This window comes from Halictus rubicundus, chromosome 3, assembly GCF_050948215.1.
Source record: "Halictus rubicundus isolate RS-2024b chromosome 3, iyHalRubi1_principal, whole genome shotgun sequence".
In the NCBI taxonomy this organism is placed as follows: domain Eukaryota; kingdom Metazoa; phylum Arthropoda; class Insecta; order Hymenoptera; family Halictidae; genus Halictus; species Halictus rubicundus.
The window spans coordinates 7,760,381-7,778,637 of record NC_135151.1 but is presented as its reverse complement, the minus strand read 5'-3'; the positions used below and the strand labels follow the sequence as shown (position 1 = coordinate 7,778,637).

At 41.8% G+C, this 18,257-nt stretch overlaps 1 protein-coding gene across 3 annotated transcripts in view; it reads right to left on the bottom strand.

Moving 5' to 3' along the window:
* The window catches only part of LOC143352569 (uncharacterized), a 68,537-nt gene extending 50,775 nt beyond the window's left edge, over positions 1 to 17,762 (bottom strand). The window contains exons 1-2 of one of the 3 annotated variants that reach the window (XM_076785175.1): positions 16,625 to 17,762; positions 15,652 to 16,523 (exon numbers count right to left, since the gene is read on the bottom strand). In XM_076785175.1, coding sequence (XP_076641290.1) covers positions 15,652 to 15,844 — 193 coding nt within the window. In that variant the 5' untranslated portion in view covers positions 15,845 to 16,523; positions 16,625 to 17,762. Of the gene's footprint in view, positions 1 to 15,651 lie in introns of all 3 variants that reach the window. The other 2 variants (XM_076785174.1, XM_076785173.1) reach the window with 2 other exon arrangements.
* Between the last annotated feature and the right edge of the window lie 495 nt (positions 17,763 to 18,257).

Sequence of the window (18,257 nt, the reverse complement as noted above, 5' to 3'; positions counted from 1 at the left end):
TGTGCATATGGGGTTGCGCATGTTGGCTTGTGATGCAAATTATGTTCGCCGTCGTGGCAACGCCATGGAGTTACGGAGCGCACGAATGTCGCCGTTCCGACGCCAACGGAGTGCGAAAGACTTAAAGAATATTCCCGTGAATGGGAAGATTATCTTGTGTCTTCGAGACAGTGTGGAAGCTCTCGCGAAGGTGGAAAGAGACTAATCGCCATAGTAACCACCGTGGTCTCTGCTCTTTATAATCGCTATACCGCGGATCTTTATGCAAAATGAAAACTTTCCAGTCCAATTGCGGGGAAGTGAAACTAAATGGAAATGTATTCGTTCTTTTAATCATTTTAATAATTTCTCCTACTTGCTTTTCTTATAAAATGCATAAAATTCGCAGTCTAATAATTACGCAAACTGGATTAAACAGATCTTTCAGTTTCCGATTTTTAGAAAATTTCGACCCCCAAATGCAGAAACGAATTTCTACACATTTTCTATGTAGTTTACGATTTTCAACGGTTTCATTCTTCGGTCCATTTTTTGGCTTCAGGCCCCCAAACGCAGGATGTGTTCCTATGGTTTCGAGTGGAAAATTGCTCGGTGTGTTAGCTTAAGGAAAATACAGAGACACCTCGAGGATAAGTAATGACTGAAAGCATTGCGCAACAGCAGTAGGTAAACAGATATCTGCGAGTAGTACGCACGTCTCGTCCATGACATTCTTTCCCGAGCTCAGAAGTTGTTCTCACGACAGAATCATAGTCGCTGCGTGGGCCGAGCTGTTCTGAATATCGAATCGATTCGAGATGCTTGTCTATAAAGAAAATACCGTTGACGCGTGAAAATAGACGTTGGAGAAGAACGATGACCGATCAACGAGCATCTCGATGAAACATCACGTGACATCAAATTGCTGTCGATATTTTACATCGATTGCAGATACCTGGCTGCTGGACGTTGTAACAAACATCAAATTCGTAAGAAAGAGTCACAAAATCCATCACATCCTTCAGTCTAATCTCTCATTAATGATTTTGATAGCTTCCATCCCCTAATAATGAATAGAAATCGATAAAAAGATATTTTACACTTTATGAAAACCAGAATTTAAGTTTTCATCGATAAATCGGGGGACAGGACTATCCCCTAACATTGAATATCAGCGAACAGAAAAATATTCCAAACTCTGTAAAAATCAGAATTGAATTTTCCATCGATAAGTTAGGGGGCAGCATTATCCCCTAACATTGAATATCAGCCAACAGAAAAATATTCCAAACTCTGCAAAAATCAGAAACAGATAGCAATAAAATATCTGTATTAGAATCGATTGGATCTATGGTACTTTTGAATATACTCTAAATTCGCAAAAACATGTTACCGATTATGAATTTAGTCAAAATGGTACAGATCTTTGAATTTAATAACCGATTTAGAACAGAAATAAATTTCGCTTCGCCAGAAAATAGCAAATTGCCCAACATAAATAAATCGAAAGAAATCTAAATGAGAGGTTCCGTGCTTGTTTCCCCGGAAAGTATTAATTTCCACGCGCGTACAAGTTTCTTACTCGAGTATATATTAGTTTCATTATGACCTGCCCTACAATCATAGACCAGCGTGTAACGGTCGGATTTATGCGTGCTGATTGGCTCCTGAATCTTAATGGGTTTAACAGGCGTAATGCAATGATTACTGCAATACACTGTTCATCAGAAAAGCGATGCAGTCTCGGGTAAAGTGTGTATTCATCGAACTAGCCAGTTTTGTTTGTTCCATTTCACGGTATTCATTCCAAACTGATTAAAGACCAATCATCGACATCGCGAACGTGATTGTCCTCGGCTGCCTCATTTACTCTGTTCTTAGAATATTCGTGTTCGTTTGATCGTGCCCATTCATCTTCTCTAACCGGTCCTCGATCCTTTATTTTCCATTCGTTTTGCGCAATGTTTCAACGAGTCTATTAGCCTACTTCTACGAGTTCTAATGCCTGTTTCAATTGCGTACTAAGACGATCGAATAACACACTGTGAACACTGTGTCGTGTATTTTTTTTTCTTCCTTCCTTTTTTTTTTTTTTTACGGCGCACCTACGTATCAGCCGACGGTAATCCGTATCGACTGCCAATGCTTCGGATACTCTCACTTTTTCCGCGGCAAATTCGAAGTGTACGCATGAGAGTCTTCTTGTGGTCGACGATGATCACTGTTAATCTGTAAGACAGCTTTCTGCGGCACTTCAAGAACACTGAAGCCTTTCAAGCGCTGACCTCTGAACACGACGGCGCGACAAGAGGATTTAAACAGCTCGGACATACTCATTCGGTAGCTAGACCATGACAGTGAACCCCTGACTTCACGGGAATCATCAGAGAAATTCGGATCGCGTATACTCAAAAGAGAGCATCGCAAGAAACATGAAAGATCTCGCAAAGTGTGCCAAGAGTTTAACAAAGGTAGTCTAATGGTAGTCAATGATCAAGAATTGTTGGAGTAGTAACCAAGAACAATTGAGAAGATTCTGAGAGTGTAGCCAAAATCAAGAAGATTCTAAGAAGTAGCCACAGGTGACCAAAAATCTTCTGATTATGTAAGGAAAGCAGCCAAAGATGAGGAAAAGTGATCTGGCTGGGGAGCCGAGGATCACCAAGAAGATTCTCAGAAGGTGGCGAAAGATGACCAAGAAGTTTCTACTTGAACGGTCAAAAAGATTTCGATGAGTTAGCCAACGCCAGAAAGGGGAAACAAGAAATGACTCACTATTTAAGACTCCCGTCTGAAAGAAAATTATTTGAATGGTAAAAAGAAGATAGCTACTTTAAAGCATGCTTGAACCTCCTTTTCCGTGTCCCATGATTTAATTACCTATCATCCTGTCGCCTGTTTCCTCTGACGCGTATCCTTTTGGTCGAGTTACGTAGGAAAGCCAAGCCCGCTCTTCCGTTGTAAGATTATCAGGGTGGAGAAATTCGTCCGAAAAATGCTCGCGCGAACTCTTATCGTCTGCATCGCGGAACCTTTCCGGTAGTTCCCGTTTCTCAGCCTCTGATTAACATTTTTGTTGCACACACAGTCCCGGGCCCCTATCGCGGTGGATCCCCGTCACGTTACAGGGCGATACGTGTGCGTGGGTAACAGTATCCAGAGCCACCTACTTACACCTGTGTGCGACTGTTGGTTTCCCGGTAGACAGCCACGTACCGGGCGTATCGCTGTCGTCGTGGTTCTTTTGTCAGTATAGTACCGTTCATAATGATACGGACGACATTTCTGCGACTTTTTACGCGCTTATTCTGCAGAGAAATTCTGCTATTTTATATTCGCCATCTCACTATATGTACAGGGTGTCCTGCTTAAGTGAGTACAGCAAGATATGTAGGAAAAGTAGATTGACCTTCAGATTTCCTCCACTACTAGACCGACAAGAAAACAATGATTACCACATGATGTAGCCCGTCCTACCAAACAACTTTAGTACGAACACTTTTTTAATAACTACAGGTCCTTTCGAGATGTCCTGCTGTACTCACTTAAACAAGACATCCTGTATACATATATATTCAATATCCTTGCAACTCGTAATACTCTTCAATCTGACTTTACGTTGCCAACAGTATGCGAAGGAATAAGAAATACAAAGGTTACACCCACTGTAGATTTTCAAACGGAGAGATTCGAGCGATTGTACCGTATTTTATGCGCGACGTTCGAGGGAAATTTTATTTCACCTCGTAAGGACTTTATGGAAAATTAAAATTTGCTTAACATTTCCTCGTCTCGGGAGTCTCAAGATGTTAAATATAAAATTGCACTGTTCTCGGATTCTTCCGAAGATTCCGTTTTTAATAATAAAATCGTGTAGTTACATATTTAATGAAATCATAAATGGAGAGAGGAGGCGAATAAAAATTGTAAGTCATCGAAAATGAAGTAGCACTGCTTTCTTCTGAGGATTCTACTCTGTTCTGTGTTATACGCGCTCAATTTTATCATAAACGCATAAAATCCGCGGTCTAATCACCATTCCGTATTGTTGTGCATTCAGAGGCAATTGAATTTATTTCTCGCCTGAAGAATTTTCGATTTTTCTGAGCTTCCTGCCGCCTTCTGGTGCCGTCGATTAAAATTATAATCGATTAATTATAATAACATGAATGCAGTATTGAGAAAAGACAGAATATGGCACTGTACGGCCAAGCAGTGATTATGATTCTGAAGTCCGCCGCGAAACGGTAGTCAGCCCATGGTGAAGACAACAAGCATTATGCGGGACGTGAATCACGCGAGTAACAGTATTCGAAGACCGCAGACTTACGGTCGCGGGGAGGTGTCCCGTGGAATCAGGCATTCTAGAAACAGAATCGATGGAACAAGACAGCGGCATAGCGCTTCGGACGTCGAAGAACCGGATACGGGGATCTCTCTGTTAACCTATTTTTACACGACGATCGAGAGACTATCAACCGGCACGAATCTTGTTCCCAGACGACACTCTTCTTCTCCCGTGTATGTCGTCGGAGACTTTCTGCGGAGGCTTTTCTCCGTTTTAATGAAACGATGAGGCGCGATTACACGCGTTAGCCGAGCCAAGATCCGTGTTCTCGTGACGGTGATCGCGGAAACTTTCTCAGGGTTTAGTTGGCATCCTTCTATCGCCGGAGCATTAGCCTCTGAACTCCGTTGCAACAGAGTCGAGAGTGTAGAGAGTTGGCCCGTGGTTGCGTTACGAATCCAGATAATAACGTCTCGGATTTAGAAGGTGTCCGTGACTGGCGAAACGTGGCAAAATGATGCTATAACGGAGAAATATTGTTCGCGAAGCGAGATTAGGCGTGTGTGCTTCTGGCGAGTGGATCCGAGGTCTCCGGTACCAAAATGGCGGCGCACGTTGCTCAATGCTTGCCTAGAAAATTTTATCAGGCTTTTAGACAATATTAACGGAATCTCATTGCGATAACAATTTTCTGGAATATTGATAATTAGCACAACAAACTTTAGATTTATTCGATGAATACATCTTTTCAATTGTTTGATTTTAGCCAACGTAGATATTCAGGCACGCTACGAAATATTGCTGAAACGTTGCCGAATATTTTAAGGAAAGTATGCGTTAAACATTTTTAACCCGTTGTATGAAGAACCACGATGTGTAAATAGTTTTAATATTTTTACATTCATTCATACATAACATTCAGTACCATTCTCGTGATACTGTTATGGGTTACGAGTTAAGAGTTACCAGAGCCTGAATTGTCCCACGGATATTAAAAAATATATAACATCAAAATTCAATGTCTGTTTATAGCTGTGTATCTGAGGGAATTGCTATAGAATTTTACGAGATTGATTAGTATTTAGGGAATTAGGGTAACGCGACGAAAGCGAATGTTCCGGAACAATGGAAGGTGCGCAGTGCATAGAAGAGTGTAAATACTGAAAGAAGATCAGTATCGTCGAATAATCGTAGAAAGAGGCTTGTCAATGGCGGAGGATCTTTCCAGTGGATACGTACCTGTGACAGCCATTCACAGATACAGCAGCTACAAACGTACGACCGCCGTTCACACATATTTATCACGGTCGGCGTACCGTAGTAGCCACCTGTTAGGATCACGCACACCTTGTTCATTCTTGCTGCATTCGTCAGTGACCGGTGAGTACAATGCACCCGGGGCACACAAAAACCATATGCAGTTGGCGTGTCGAACGCGTACGGATCTATCTAGATCCGATTAAACTTCGGTCTTCATCAGGAGAATTAAAATTCATTTAGAATTTCTTTGTAAAATACAAATTAATAGGATAAGAGACCCAATTACTGTGGGAGTACCAACTACTGTGCCTATATTAATTAGACTTACTTTTAAAGCATAATAAATATTAAAAAAACAGATATATTACATTTTTCCATTAAAATCAATTAATACAGTTACATATCTCTTTTTTAATATTCATTATGCTTTAAAAGTAAGTATAATTAATATAGGTACAATAATTGGTACCCCCGCAGTAATTGGGTCCCTTGTTCTATGTGGTAATACTAGTTATGATTCTGAATCTAGCCACGATCGTTGAAAGCGCCTGCCGTCTATGAATTACTTATCTTCAATGGGCACTTTCATGAATGATGGAATTTCACGTAAAGCTGGGATGAATTTTTAATTTTTCATTATGCCTTCCTACTTGAAATTTATTACTACCGTTCGATTGGAAAGGGAATCGGTAATCGAGAACGCGATTAGTGAATGAGATTGGACTGACACTGTTAATGAACGCATTAACAGAAATCGAAAATCATGTCCAGAAATAGTTTCGCTCGGTCGTGTGACGCGCTCGCGATCGCGGCTCCTTCATAAATTGTGTCTCGCTTCGCGAAGGTCTCTGTGCAACGAACACACATCGAACGGATCGAATGAATTCTTTATGATCGTATTTACGGCACACATTCCAGCGGATCGCGTTCGACTGGATATTAGAGACGACCGAACGAACGTCAGACAAAAGCGAGGCGAGTGCCTCCTGTGTTCTATACCAATCACTACCCAACAAAAATTGTATAATTTACCTGTCATTATTTTTCAATTACACGTCTGTTTACCATAATTCAAAAATTACTACAATTTATTTCCTTATATGTCTCGTCTTATTGCTTACACCAATTTATTATATGCTTCTCTAATCTTCTAGATATTCGATAGTTGTGTACGAAATTAACGAAGGCTAAAAACGCCAACAATAAAATAATTTTTTTTATGCAGACTAATTATTGTTCTTGAATTGTTCCCTTTAATTTTGTTCCTTTTATATTCTACATATTCTTGTATATTGTCTCCTTCGTTGAGTGCACTTTGGAGTTTTATAATACAGTTTTTATGGCTCAGAAAATTAGATAGCAACTGCTGCAACTCGAAATGCAGTTTAATGAAAACTTAGTTTCTATTGGAGTATTGATAGATCATTCTGTAGGTAGATCAAACTTCCTTTCATGTTTTTGGAAGGTGAAACACGGTTCTATAATTCTATATAAATTGTAGAAAATCAAGGGTATATGTCGGTACCAAAAACACCGAAGGAAAGTCGCATTACTTATGGGATGATCCGATAAAATCCTTCACCATCGCATACTTCTGTATCTTCAGCAGCTGTAAAGAAATCCAAGAATGATGATGCCTTTGCTAAACCTCAGCTATGTCTACTTATGTCACAATGGATTTCCAACGTGGGCGTTGAGAAATTCTGAGGGGCTGTTGATCTCAGGAATAGAAGTGTGTTGAGGAGCTAATATGACAATAAGAACATATCTGAAACTTTCGATCGCCTAAACGTTGTCCAAAGGAATACTTAAACGTTCATTTGATTCTAGAAACATTACTGTGACGTAATACGTGTGTGCATAATGCATGTGACACAGAATGCATCATCATTCACAACGGCATCTCAATACGGGCGCGGAGGAAATTCAGATATTCAATCTCCTTCATTGTCAACCTCATTTTGCAAGATTTGTAGCTACAGATGCAGACAGTTTGTATTTCGCATAAAGATCCGCAGTCTATTAACCTCTTGAGTACGGAAACCACTATAGTGGTGTATCGTTCAAACTGATGCTTCCCGCGGAAACCACTATAGTGGCGTACACTGTACGCCGTACAGTACTTAACACGTTCACGGACAGTAAAAATTTCAGTGAGCTGCAAAAATAGACAGACAATTTTTCTTGAAACTAGTTGTACTATCCGAAATCTGATTAGAAATAAACAATAGTAATAAGTTAACTGTCATTAGTAATGACAAATGAAATGTATATTAATTACAAAAACAAATTTTAATTTGAAATGTATATTAATTACAAAAACTTAAGGTTGTATAAAATTAAATGAATAAAAATTGGCTTTAAAATTTGAATGCCATAGCATTCACGTCATTTTGCATCACTATGAAAATGAATGCTATAGCATTTGCGTCCGCGAACGTGTTAAGAGGTTAATTAATATGAAAATACCTCCAAGGTCAACAAGCAACATCACCACCAACTTCAAATACCACGAATTTCAATTACCAAATACGAAACGTCCAGAAGATGGATCAAATCAGCAAGTGTGTGCTCGACTGATACCCCATCGAAAGTACCATAAAAAAAAAACAAACGGACAAGACAGCCTAGATGACGACAACCTTTTGTTCCATCGATCCTATCGACGCCGATCGTTCGAAAAAAGGGGGTAGCAAACGGAAAAACAGATTGAAAGGTGGAATCCGCTAATCGGCTTTCACGCTCCGCGGTTCTCACAGTTCCTCAGGTCCGTCGTCAATGACCGTTCCACCCTCGACCAGGAACACCAAGGTGCATCGTGGTTGCCCAATATCCCACCAGTTGCGGCTTTCCGCCTGCCGAGCTCGAGGTCTACCTGCTGCCAGCCGAAGAAAGTCCAGACGTATATTTCACACGTTTGTGTAGGGCCGACACGGTTGCCTGCGCATATGGCGTACATAGAAACCATGTATTGCTGTCTGAGCATTCGGAATGGGCTCCGAAATTCGAGCAGGTGAAAGCTCTCAAGACGTCTGCGACGTTGTTTGCCCGACAACCAGCTTGTCAAAGATTTTTCTATGTCAAAAGCTTTTTTCTTGATGGTTATTAGGTATTTAGACTGTGGATTTGTACGCAAACGTAACATTTTCTAAATTTATAATGATAATCTCTATCTGTGTTCCATTATGGTCTTTGCTGTCTTTCTTGGCTCACAACCGCCTTTTCAAAGATTTTTCTAAGTCAAAGGCTTATTGATGGTTATTAGGTATTTAGACTGTGGGTTTTTATACAAACGGAACATTTTCTAAATTTATAATGATAATCTCTGTCTGTGTTCCATCGTGGTCTTTGCTGTCTTTTTTGGCTCACAACCGGCTTTTCAAAGATTTTTCTAAGTCAAAGGCTTATTGATGGTTATTAGATGTTTAGAATGTGGATTTTTATGCAAACAGAACATTTTATAAATTTATAACGATAATCTCTATCTGTGTTCCATTATGGTCTTTGCTGTCTTTCTTGGCTCACAACCGCCTTTTCAAAGATTTTTCTAAGTCAAAGGCTTATTGATGGTTATTAGATGTTGACTGTGGATTTTTATGCAAACTGAACATTTCCTAAGTTGATAACAATAATCTCTAGCTCTATTCCATTTCTTGGCTTACAACCGCCTTTCCAAAGATTTTTCTTGTTCTCCGTCTTCTTGATTATTATTAGGTACCAGACTTGTGGATCTTTATGCAAACTTTATAAATTGATTGTAACAATAATCAACCGTATTTCTATTCCACCGTTGTGTTCATCACTATCGAAAAAGTGCAAGCACGGTTTGTGTTGCACGTTCAAGTAATGATTGTGAATTGAAGCGGTCAAGGTCTGAGTGCTGGACGCTCGAACGTTGGCGTTGTTCTTTGGTTCGAGTGCTCACCCAGTCGTGTAAAAAAACTTCATTCGATTAGTTCACTTTTGCTCAAAGCTTGTCATCAATCGACGAAAATGCAGCTGACAGTCAGTGAACAATTTAAGAAAAATGGTAGGAACACGTCTCGCTTATGGAAGACGCAAAAGTTCATCTACAACGATCAAGTCGAACAAGCATTCCTTTGAAATGCAGTTCTGCTAGCGATTACACATGTTAGAATTCCTTTAATCAGTTTTATGCATTTAGATGCGTTATTGTACCTCGTATTCCAAGCCGAAGGTTAAATCGAAGGGTTAATTTGAAGGGTTAATTCGAAAGGTTAAAACGGAGGGTTAATTCGAAAGGTTAAAACGGAGGGTTAATTCGAAGGGTTAAAACGAAGGGTTAAATCGAAGGATCAACTCGAAGGGTTAAATCGAAGGATTAACTCAAAGGATTAAATCGAAGGATTGTATCGAAGGGTGAAATCGAGTGGTTAAAGTAAACGATTAAATCGAAAGGTTAAATTAAAGGATCAAATCGGAAAATTAAATTGGAGAGTATATTGGAAGACTCAAGGTGGGAACCTTGTGTAAATGGTCTGTTTCTCAAGAATTTTTAGTAGATTGCTTTAAAATTTGAGGTATCATTTATTAATGTTATAATGCAAACAAAAATATTTTTTATAAATTTTAATCGTTAATATCAATGGTGCAATGGCGGCTTAAAAATGACATCCTGGAAATGCGCCGTGCAGCGTACAGTGCACAAAAATTATCTAAAACAAAAAAAATCAAAATGGAATCGTTAGGTTATGCAAATACGCACAACATGACACTCTTCTTTTATTAAAATTTGCAAAATTTCAAAAATGGCGAAGTTTTGAAAAAAAAACGGATTTTCTGTGAACAATGTTTTAAATAAAAAATAAAAAAATCGGAGATCGTCATGTTGTGGCCAATCATTTATAGAATATATATATATATATACCAAGTTCCATAAAAATCGAGTAATCAGTTTTTGAGCTACGTTGCACGGCGTGCAGAATTTGGCGTTTCGAGAAAAATGCGTTTAAAGTTTGAGTAACGTGAAAAACACATTAGGTGTTCGTATATCGTGAAAAAATCTTAATTAATTTTAACTTACCACGGTTTGTTGATAATCTGCGATTTCAGGTTCATAGAACCTGATCCTAGGATCTTCCTGATCCTTAAAAAGTTGTACTTCAGCCGCTTTTTCTTCTTTCCCAGAAACACGAGCCTTTCCGACAAGAGCCCGACCACGTGAACCGCTCCGCCCAATACAAACCGTCCACTTTATTTTGAAAATAACGTACAAGAACATCTCTGATCACTTTCTAACTTTTTTTATCGTATTCCCGAGGAAATTTCCTATCGATTTAAACAAAAAAAAGTGCTCAAAAGTTTCATTTTACACAAGGTTCCCCCTTTAAATTCAAGACGAAAACAACATCAAAATAAATACTTCTATTCCCGAAAAATATAATCAACAACCATGACGTTTCCCAGTCGCCTTATCAATTTTGACTTGGAAAACAATTGCCTAGGCCCCAAAAGAGGAGTGCACGCATACAGGATTAATTGAAAAACACGATGATCGCTGATTTTTCCGGAAACGAGGCATCGTCTCGATTTATGTGTGTTCGCACGTTGAAATCATCCACTCGCCGGTTGTACCGCTAATTGCGGACCGCCTTGTACAGCTAGAATTTCCTTCCATTAACCGAGGTAAAAACGGTAACCGTGTCTCGCGTGGTTCTTCGGTTCTTCGAGAAACGCGGAGAAGAGAAGTGAAGAGAAGTTGAAGAAGTGTCTACAGGATAAAGGCCGGATCCGATCAACCAACCGGCGTGCTCGTTATCTGAAGGAGAAACAGGTCGAAGGGAGCTCGATGACGAAAGGCGGGGCCGCCGCACCGCGCCGTGTTGTGTTGTGTTATTGTTGTAAAAACGACCTGCTGGAATTAATTGACTCGATATACGGGGAACCGTGCACTGAATTAGGTCGACTCTGGTCTCGTAGACCGAGGGTGGGAGCAACGAACTGTCCTTTCTAGATCCACGAGATCCGATATGAATGAAGGAAACAACGGTGGGAGGAGCCACGATGCGTGGATAGATATCGATGTACACGGGAACTCCATTTGCTGAAGCGAAATTACTCCCTGCCAGATTTACTCGACTATATATATATACTTCTAACAGTCATTGTCTGGCAGAGTGCTGTAGCTTTTTTGGTGCTGGCCACGGCAAATTCAATCAACCGAACCCGATTAGGAGGTGGGGGCGAGTTAACTGGCGAGGTGAATCTTGGAAACTTTGTGGAAAATGACGAGGTAAACGCGATTAGGCTATCTTTATTGCCGGAGTGCAACTCTTGTGTTTAAATTCGTATACAGTGATTTACCTATATATGTCGCTAAGGCCTGGATGATAAACGTCGCGGAATTAACCCCACTACCGCAGGGTATATCCCGTGAGGGACCACGAAGCTCGAGAGGCCTCGGACGCCGAGGAGTGTGAACATAACATGGCTCGGGTATGTCTCCTGGACGATACTTGACGCTGGCAAGACCCGTGTTGTTGACAAATACCGAGATTTCACTGTATACCTGATTAGAATGTTCAAAGAACACTGGGCTTCAACGTTCACTAGAATTCGATAGTGATGACCATTTTGTCAAGGCGTTTTCTTAAAATTGATCGAAACTTTAAACAGTGTGCAAAGAATGCCTGTCCTAACTCAACCATCATTATTACTAGATTAACCATCATTATTTTGGAAGCAATAAAATTAAAGGTTCAATGAAATTCGATACAGTTAATCACACTAGAAGTGCATTTTATTAAAATCTGTCTATAAAAGTATAAATCATTGCAAATAAAATTATAAGGACACTACTGATAATAAGTTTGATTTCCAAAGAAAATGTCAAAAGCTCACTCTGTGCGTTGGAACCCATTCCAGTAATTAATGGTTGAACTAAAAGTGATAAGGAACGTGGTCGATCGGTGAACTCTCTTAATCACATTTGCTGCCGGGATCTGTATTTCATAAACCGATTCATAAATCATACTCGAAGAACCAACATAACTTAGTCAAATCTGGATCGAAAAATTGTTAGAATCAAAGACGAAACTATAGTATTTCGTCAGTGAACGCCACGAATTCTCAATAACCGTTTTCCTTACGAGAACATCCTAAAAAGCGTTGAATCTGGAGTTGCGCAATTTCGATTGCGAGAGAAACGATCTAGTTGTCCGACCGTTGTATCCAATGGCTAGATATCTCTATTGTATTCCGATCTGGAAGCAGAGCGAGCCGAATTGTTATGCAACAATCTGCGAGCCGAACGTGTAACGATTAAGTAACAATAAGTTGACCGCCTAAAGTGCTCGTTCCCCGTGCAACGACTTTTAATTCGCGCACAAAGGCCAGTCTATTCACGCGTCTGGTGTGCGTGTCCTTGTAACAGTTAAATGAGGAGCAGATGTATAGAAGGGTTTCGATTTAAACACCGCGGAGAAGCGTATATTCCTCGGAATACCACTGGGCGACTTGTACCGCTCAGTATAGTCTCTTACGAGTTTATTATCGAGCCTCTATTAAGTCACACTGCACATGCCATTTCCGCGCGAGCTATGCTACATAGGAACCACACTGGAGGTGATCAGACTAATGCTTGCTAATCTCATTTGCGACCTTGTGCGTCAGAAAGAGGAAAAAGACTCTTCGACGACAACCGGCGCCAGTTCAACGTGAAGCTTACGAGGAATTAATGAATAAGAACTGACAATTGCTTGTTTGCCAAATCAATTATCTCCGGAAAAGAAAATGTGCGGAAAATATTAATGAAATACAGTGATTTCTCTATATATGTCGCCAAGGCCTGGATAGTAAACGACGCGGAATTATCCCCACTACCGCGGGGTATACTCCGTGAGGGACCACGAAACTCGAGAGGCCTCGATATATCCAAAATTCACTGTACTGTACATTTAGTTTGGAATTGATTGTGATCATTGCTCGTCTGCCAAATCGATTAACTCCAGAAAAGAAAATACGTGGAGGATATTGATGGAATTGTGTACATTTAATTTCAAAATCTCCGCCCAAGATTTACTCAGTGGTATTAAGCCTAATTATTAAGGAAATTATGTTTTCTCACTTTCTCGGTGAAATGTAAACGACTTTATAAGTAGTCAAGGATTGGAGGACTGGAAATAGAGTAAATGGTTCAAAAGAAGATTAAAAACTTTTGTAAGTATATGTATGTAAACATTTCGTACACTCTTCTGATTAAAATTGTTATTTCTTTCTTTTTTGTATTATTCTTGACAGTACAAGTGTCAACAAGACCTTGAACCAAGGACACATTTCTTTAGAAAATGAAAGCCACTGTTATAGCTTCTCAGGATATACCTTGAGGTACATACGTCAAGGTCATTGGTGGACATAGATAATTCATTCGGAGAAAACCTAACGCTGCCCACATTGTGTGTATCGTCAATTAGTCACTTTAACACTAGAATTCTGGAAATACTCGTAAAATGACCGTCATGATTTTTATTCAATTCATAACACGGTCAATTTTATAATATTTATAGTTCAACCATCAGCCTAATGCACAACCAGTTTATTGCGCCATTTCCAATTTACTCACCATGTGAAATTACATTTTCTTCAAGTTCGTGTCTCCGAAGCAAAACTCGAGAGGATAATTTGAATCCCGGTGGACGTTTAAATTTTAATTGGAAAAGAAAGACCTTGGGAACGCGAGTGTCTCTTTATATATGCATTTTATGCATGTGAATTGTTTAAAGACCCGGTAGAGTAGGGACTTGTTAGTGGTTAATTAACCAACCTATTCGTCATAAAGAAGAGCTCACGTTTTTAATTTAGTGAGAGCATTCACTAACAAAGTTCAATTTAGTTCAAGAACTTTTCATATATACATAGAAATAACAGGAAGTTTTTATATTTAATATAATCTTTAGTATCAAAACATTGCAAACTTTCGAGATCCTGACCCGACCCAACTACAATTTCGGGTACCTGCACACCCCTAACTTCCTATTCAAAAGTTCCAGAACTCATACGATCTTTGGTCCATTTCAAACTCCAGTTAACAGTAGGTTTACTATCTTACATTACTTTTACTTACCATTTTGCATTTTTGTAATATACACTTAAAGAAATAAATTTGTTAAATAATTCCTCATGGACATATTTTTACTAGGAGTATGCGAGAATCCGAAATGTCGGGTCGGATCGGGTCGGAAACACGAAATTTTTTCGGGAGCAGAACGGGTACCCGGATAATTTCGAAATTCTCGAAAGAGTCGGGATTCCTAAAAATTCCGAGAACCCACTAACCATTTATATTCATTTTAATGAATACATTCATGGTTTCTAAGTGTCGCATAAACAAACGTGTGACGTCTGACGGTGTATTTACATATTTTGTAGCTCGAGAAACTGCAGCCGTGTTCTCAAAATTTTCGGAAATTTCGACTTATTCGAGAAACCCGATTCCTTCCGGAATCTCGAAATTCTCGGGAACCCGACCCGACCCGACCCGACCCGACTCGTCTCGTCCCGACCAGCGGGTTCTCGTACACCCCTAATCTTTACAATCTCAATAATCGTAATTTAAAAATATCAGAACACTTAATTTAGTGTTAAAAAATCAGAAAAAGTTCAAAATATCATTACTAGACTGCGGATTTTATATTTATAACAAAAATGGATAGATGCAATTTAAAATAGTGAATATATTAGTTGCACATGAAATATCCAATTCATAAAGTCAACTCTAAACAAACTTGACTTTTCCCTAAATAAAACTTACTCCTTAAAGTCAGCACCATTGTAATCATCATATCCTGTCAACAAGTGTCAAGTTTTTCAATTGCACTATACTAAAAATTTAATTTTTTGGTCGTTCACGTTCTTTATTTATGAGATTTCATAATTTCTAATGGAAGCATGTTTCTCACAATCGGTGAATAAAACTTATATTTTGCATAAAAATCCGCAATCTAACCATTGCCGCGGGCTCGATCCAATTCAAAATCATCCCGGAGACCGTAGGGCGCATGCGCGATCGATGACCGACAGATGATCACGCCGCTTTGTATGATCCCGCGAAATCAATAAAAACGAGCGCGGTTCCGATCGGAGAAAATTTCAAACTCGTGACTCACCGTCAGGATTGGTGAAGTATCCCCAGGTGGGGGTCGCCGTGGCCGCCGATTGGAGGACCACGGCCAGAACACTGAGGGCCAGGGCACCGGCGGCGCCTCGCGCCGCGACGGCGCGATTTTCGCTTCGCTGCGAATCGGTAGTCGTCGTGGCGACCGCCCTTACGTCTTGACGGTTGCTCGAATCGGTTGCCATTCTTCATTCCGTTCCCGTTGTCTCGTCGATCTCGTTCCGCTGCCCAACAATCGATCCCTAACCACTTCTCGAAACTCTCAAACCCGATCGTTCCTCTCAGTCCTCTTTGTTCACGGATACCCTTCACTCTCGTGCACTTTCGCTCCACGATAAAAATCGAATCCGAAAGATCCGCGACTTACCGGTCCACCGATGTACTCCCTTCTAACCGCGTCCTCTAATGCTCTTTTTATCAAGGCCGACTAATTGCATCCGCGACGCTCATCGTCGTGCCTCGACGATCGAATCTCGCACACTCTCCTCGCGTATGTCGCGTATAGCCGCAGCACGGATAAGGCCGGCATGCGTGCATGCACGCAATCGATACCTCGATACACACCGGTGGGAGAGAAAGTAGCAGCGGGGACGAGGTGTATCGGCTTAGGCGAATTCCACGTTCCGTGTCACTCTTTCTTTCTTCCGTTCTCCGAGAAGGACACGCAACACGCTACCTTTCCACACAGGCCGTGTGTTTACGTGTGCGCCTGTGTATACGTGTGCGCGAGTGTGCCTCTCGCTTCCTCCCTGTTCACCTAAAACCCTTCTCACCTCTCTCGCGTATACGCGCGGCCGTACTACCTCGTGGCACGGCCCAGCACTCTCCAGGAACCGGTTTTTGCGATGCGCGAACCGGCGTCGGCTAAAAATAAAAGCGCCTCGTATTCTCTCCCGAGCGCTAGCTCCATCCGACGCCCGCAATTCGCTCTGTCCCCTCGTTACCAGGAGATCCTATCCCCTAACCTTGTATCCTTCCGGGTTACCTCCGCAGGGTTACGAACAGCGACACAACCTCCTTCTTCCTCCTCCTCCACCTCTTCAGTTCTCGGTATCGATTCGATCGAGCGTGTTCGATCCAACGATCGAATCGCCCGCGGTCCCTCGGATCAGCAATCACGTCCACCACCTGTCATCGCTGGACGATCAAAGATGGCGCGCACACGACGAGGGTAGATCCCACTTCCTGGATCGACTATACACCAGAAGGCTTCGCAAGAATTCCACCGGTTCCACCGATCAGCAGCGGTACACCGTTGTCACAAAGACATCCTCGAGGAACGTCGAGACCCCGGCGCACACGATCGATCGCGTTCGCCAGTGCACCGAGCTCTCGAGCCAGTCCGCTAGGTTAGGTTCGTGCGCGCTGGACATACAAACCCCGCTTGATATTTACCGAGGCGCTAACTTATCGATCCCATAGCAATACGAGGGGGATACAACTCACTTCATTTCCGCTTCGTCTCCTTCGTTGCCCGTTTCTCGCAACCGTTTCTCGAGACTTCGTTCTTACGTCCGTGCATCGGTCCCACCACCGGTTCTCCTCTTTTTGGTATCCCTCCCTCCCTCCCGTCCCCCCCTCCCCCCCTCGATACTTCGGTCCCGTTTGAAAATCCCGTCTCCGGGACTTTCCCGCTCTTTCGTTGGCCGCGCACTCGCTCACGTACCAACCTCTACGCACCGTGTCACTGTGTCACGAGCCGCACGCACGTTAAACGCACACGCGTCGTTAACAGGTTCCGATCGAATCCTAGCTTAACCCCGGCGCCACTCGGTACGCTCGTGAGCACACCCGAGGACGAACGAGACGACACCTGAATTTCCACGATTACGTTGTTTTATCTGGTGTGCCGTACAGACGGCGCAGGGGAACGAGTTCCACGGGACGACGACGACAACGACGGCGACGGCGACGACGACGACACGCAAACGCGTAAACCGCGAGATGTTTGTACTTGCGTATTCCAGCCGTGTTGCGTACCGTAGGTGACCGAGGGTGCAACGGAGATAGGAAACCAGCGGCTACGGCCGCGAAAAAGAGACGGGAATAGAGAGAAACAATACGCGTACGCGAGCCTGCGCGCTGCGCGGCATACTGACGCGACCGGCACCGACAAGCTGACTCGAACGCCGCGGTTTCTCCCACCCTTCCTCTCTCTCTCGCACCATTGCACACTGCTACTACCCGACCACTTCCCCTCTCCCTCTCTCTCTCACTCTCTCTCGCTCGCTCTCTTTCCCCCTCCAGACATCTTCTTCGCGCGACTACCCCCTCCAGCAGGACTCGCTCGGATTTGCATCGCTGTCGTATGACTTTCGTACGACGTACACCCGTTACAATTGCATTCTTGGAAACTGCGTGCAACCTTGCATTTTGATTGTACGGTTCGTTAAGAAAACTAGGTATCCCCGTCTTGCTCGAAATTTTGCGAGCTTAGGTTTGCCTTCGCATAGTTCGGAATTGCACCGAATTGTTGCAATTAGTTTTAACTGTTCTTATTATTCATATATTTCATATGAAACACGTTTCTAATACGTAAATGCATAAAGACAGGACAGCTTGTCATTTTCTGAATGTTTTTCTTTAAGTCTCATTAAC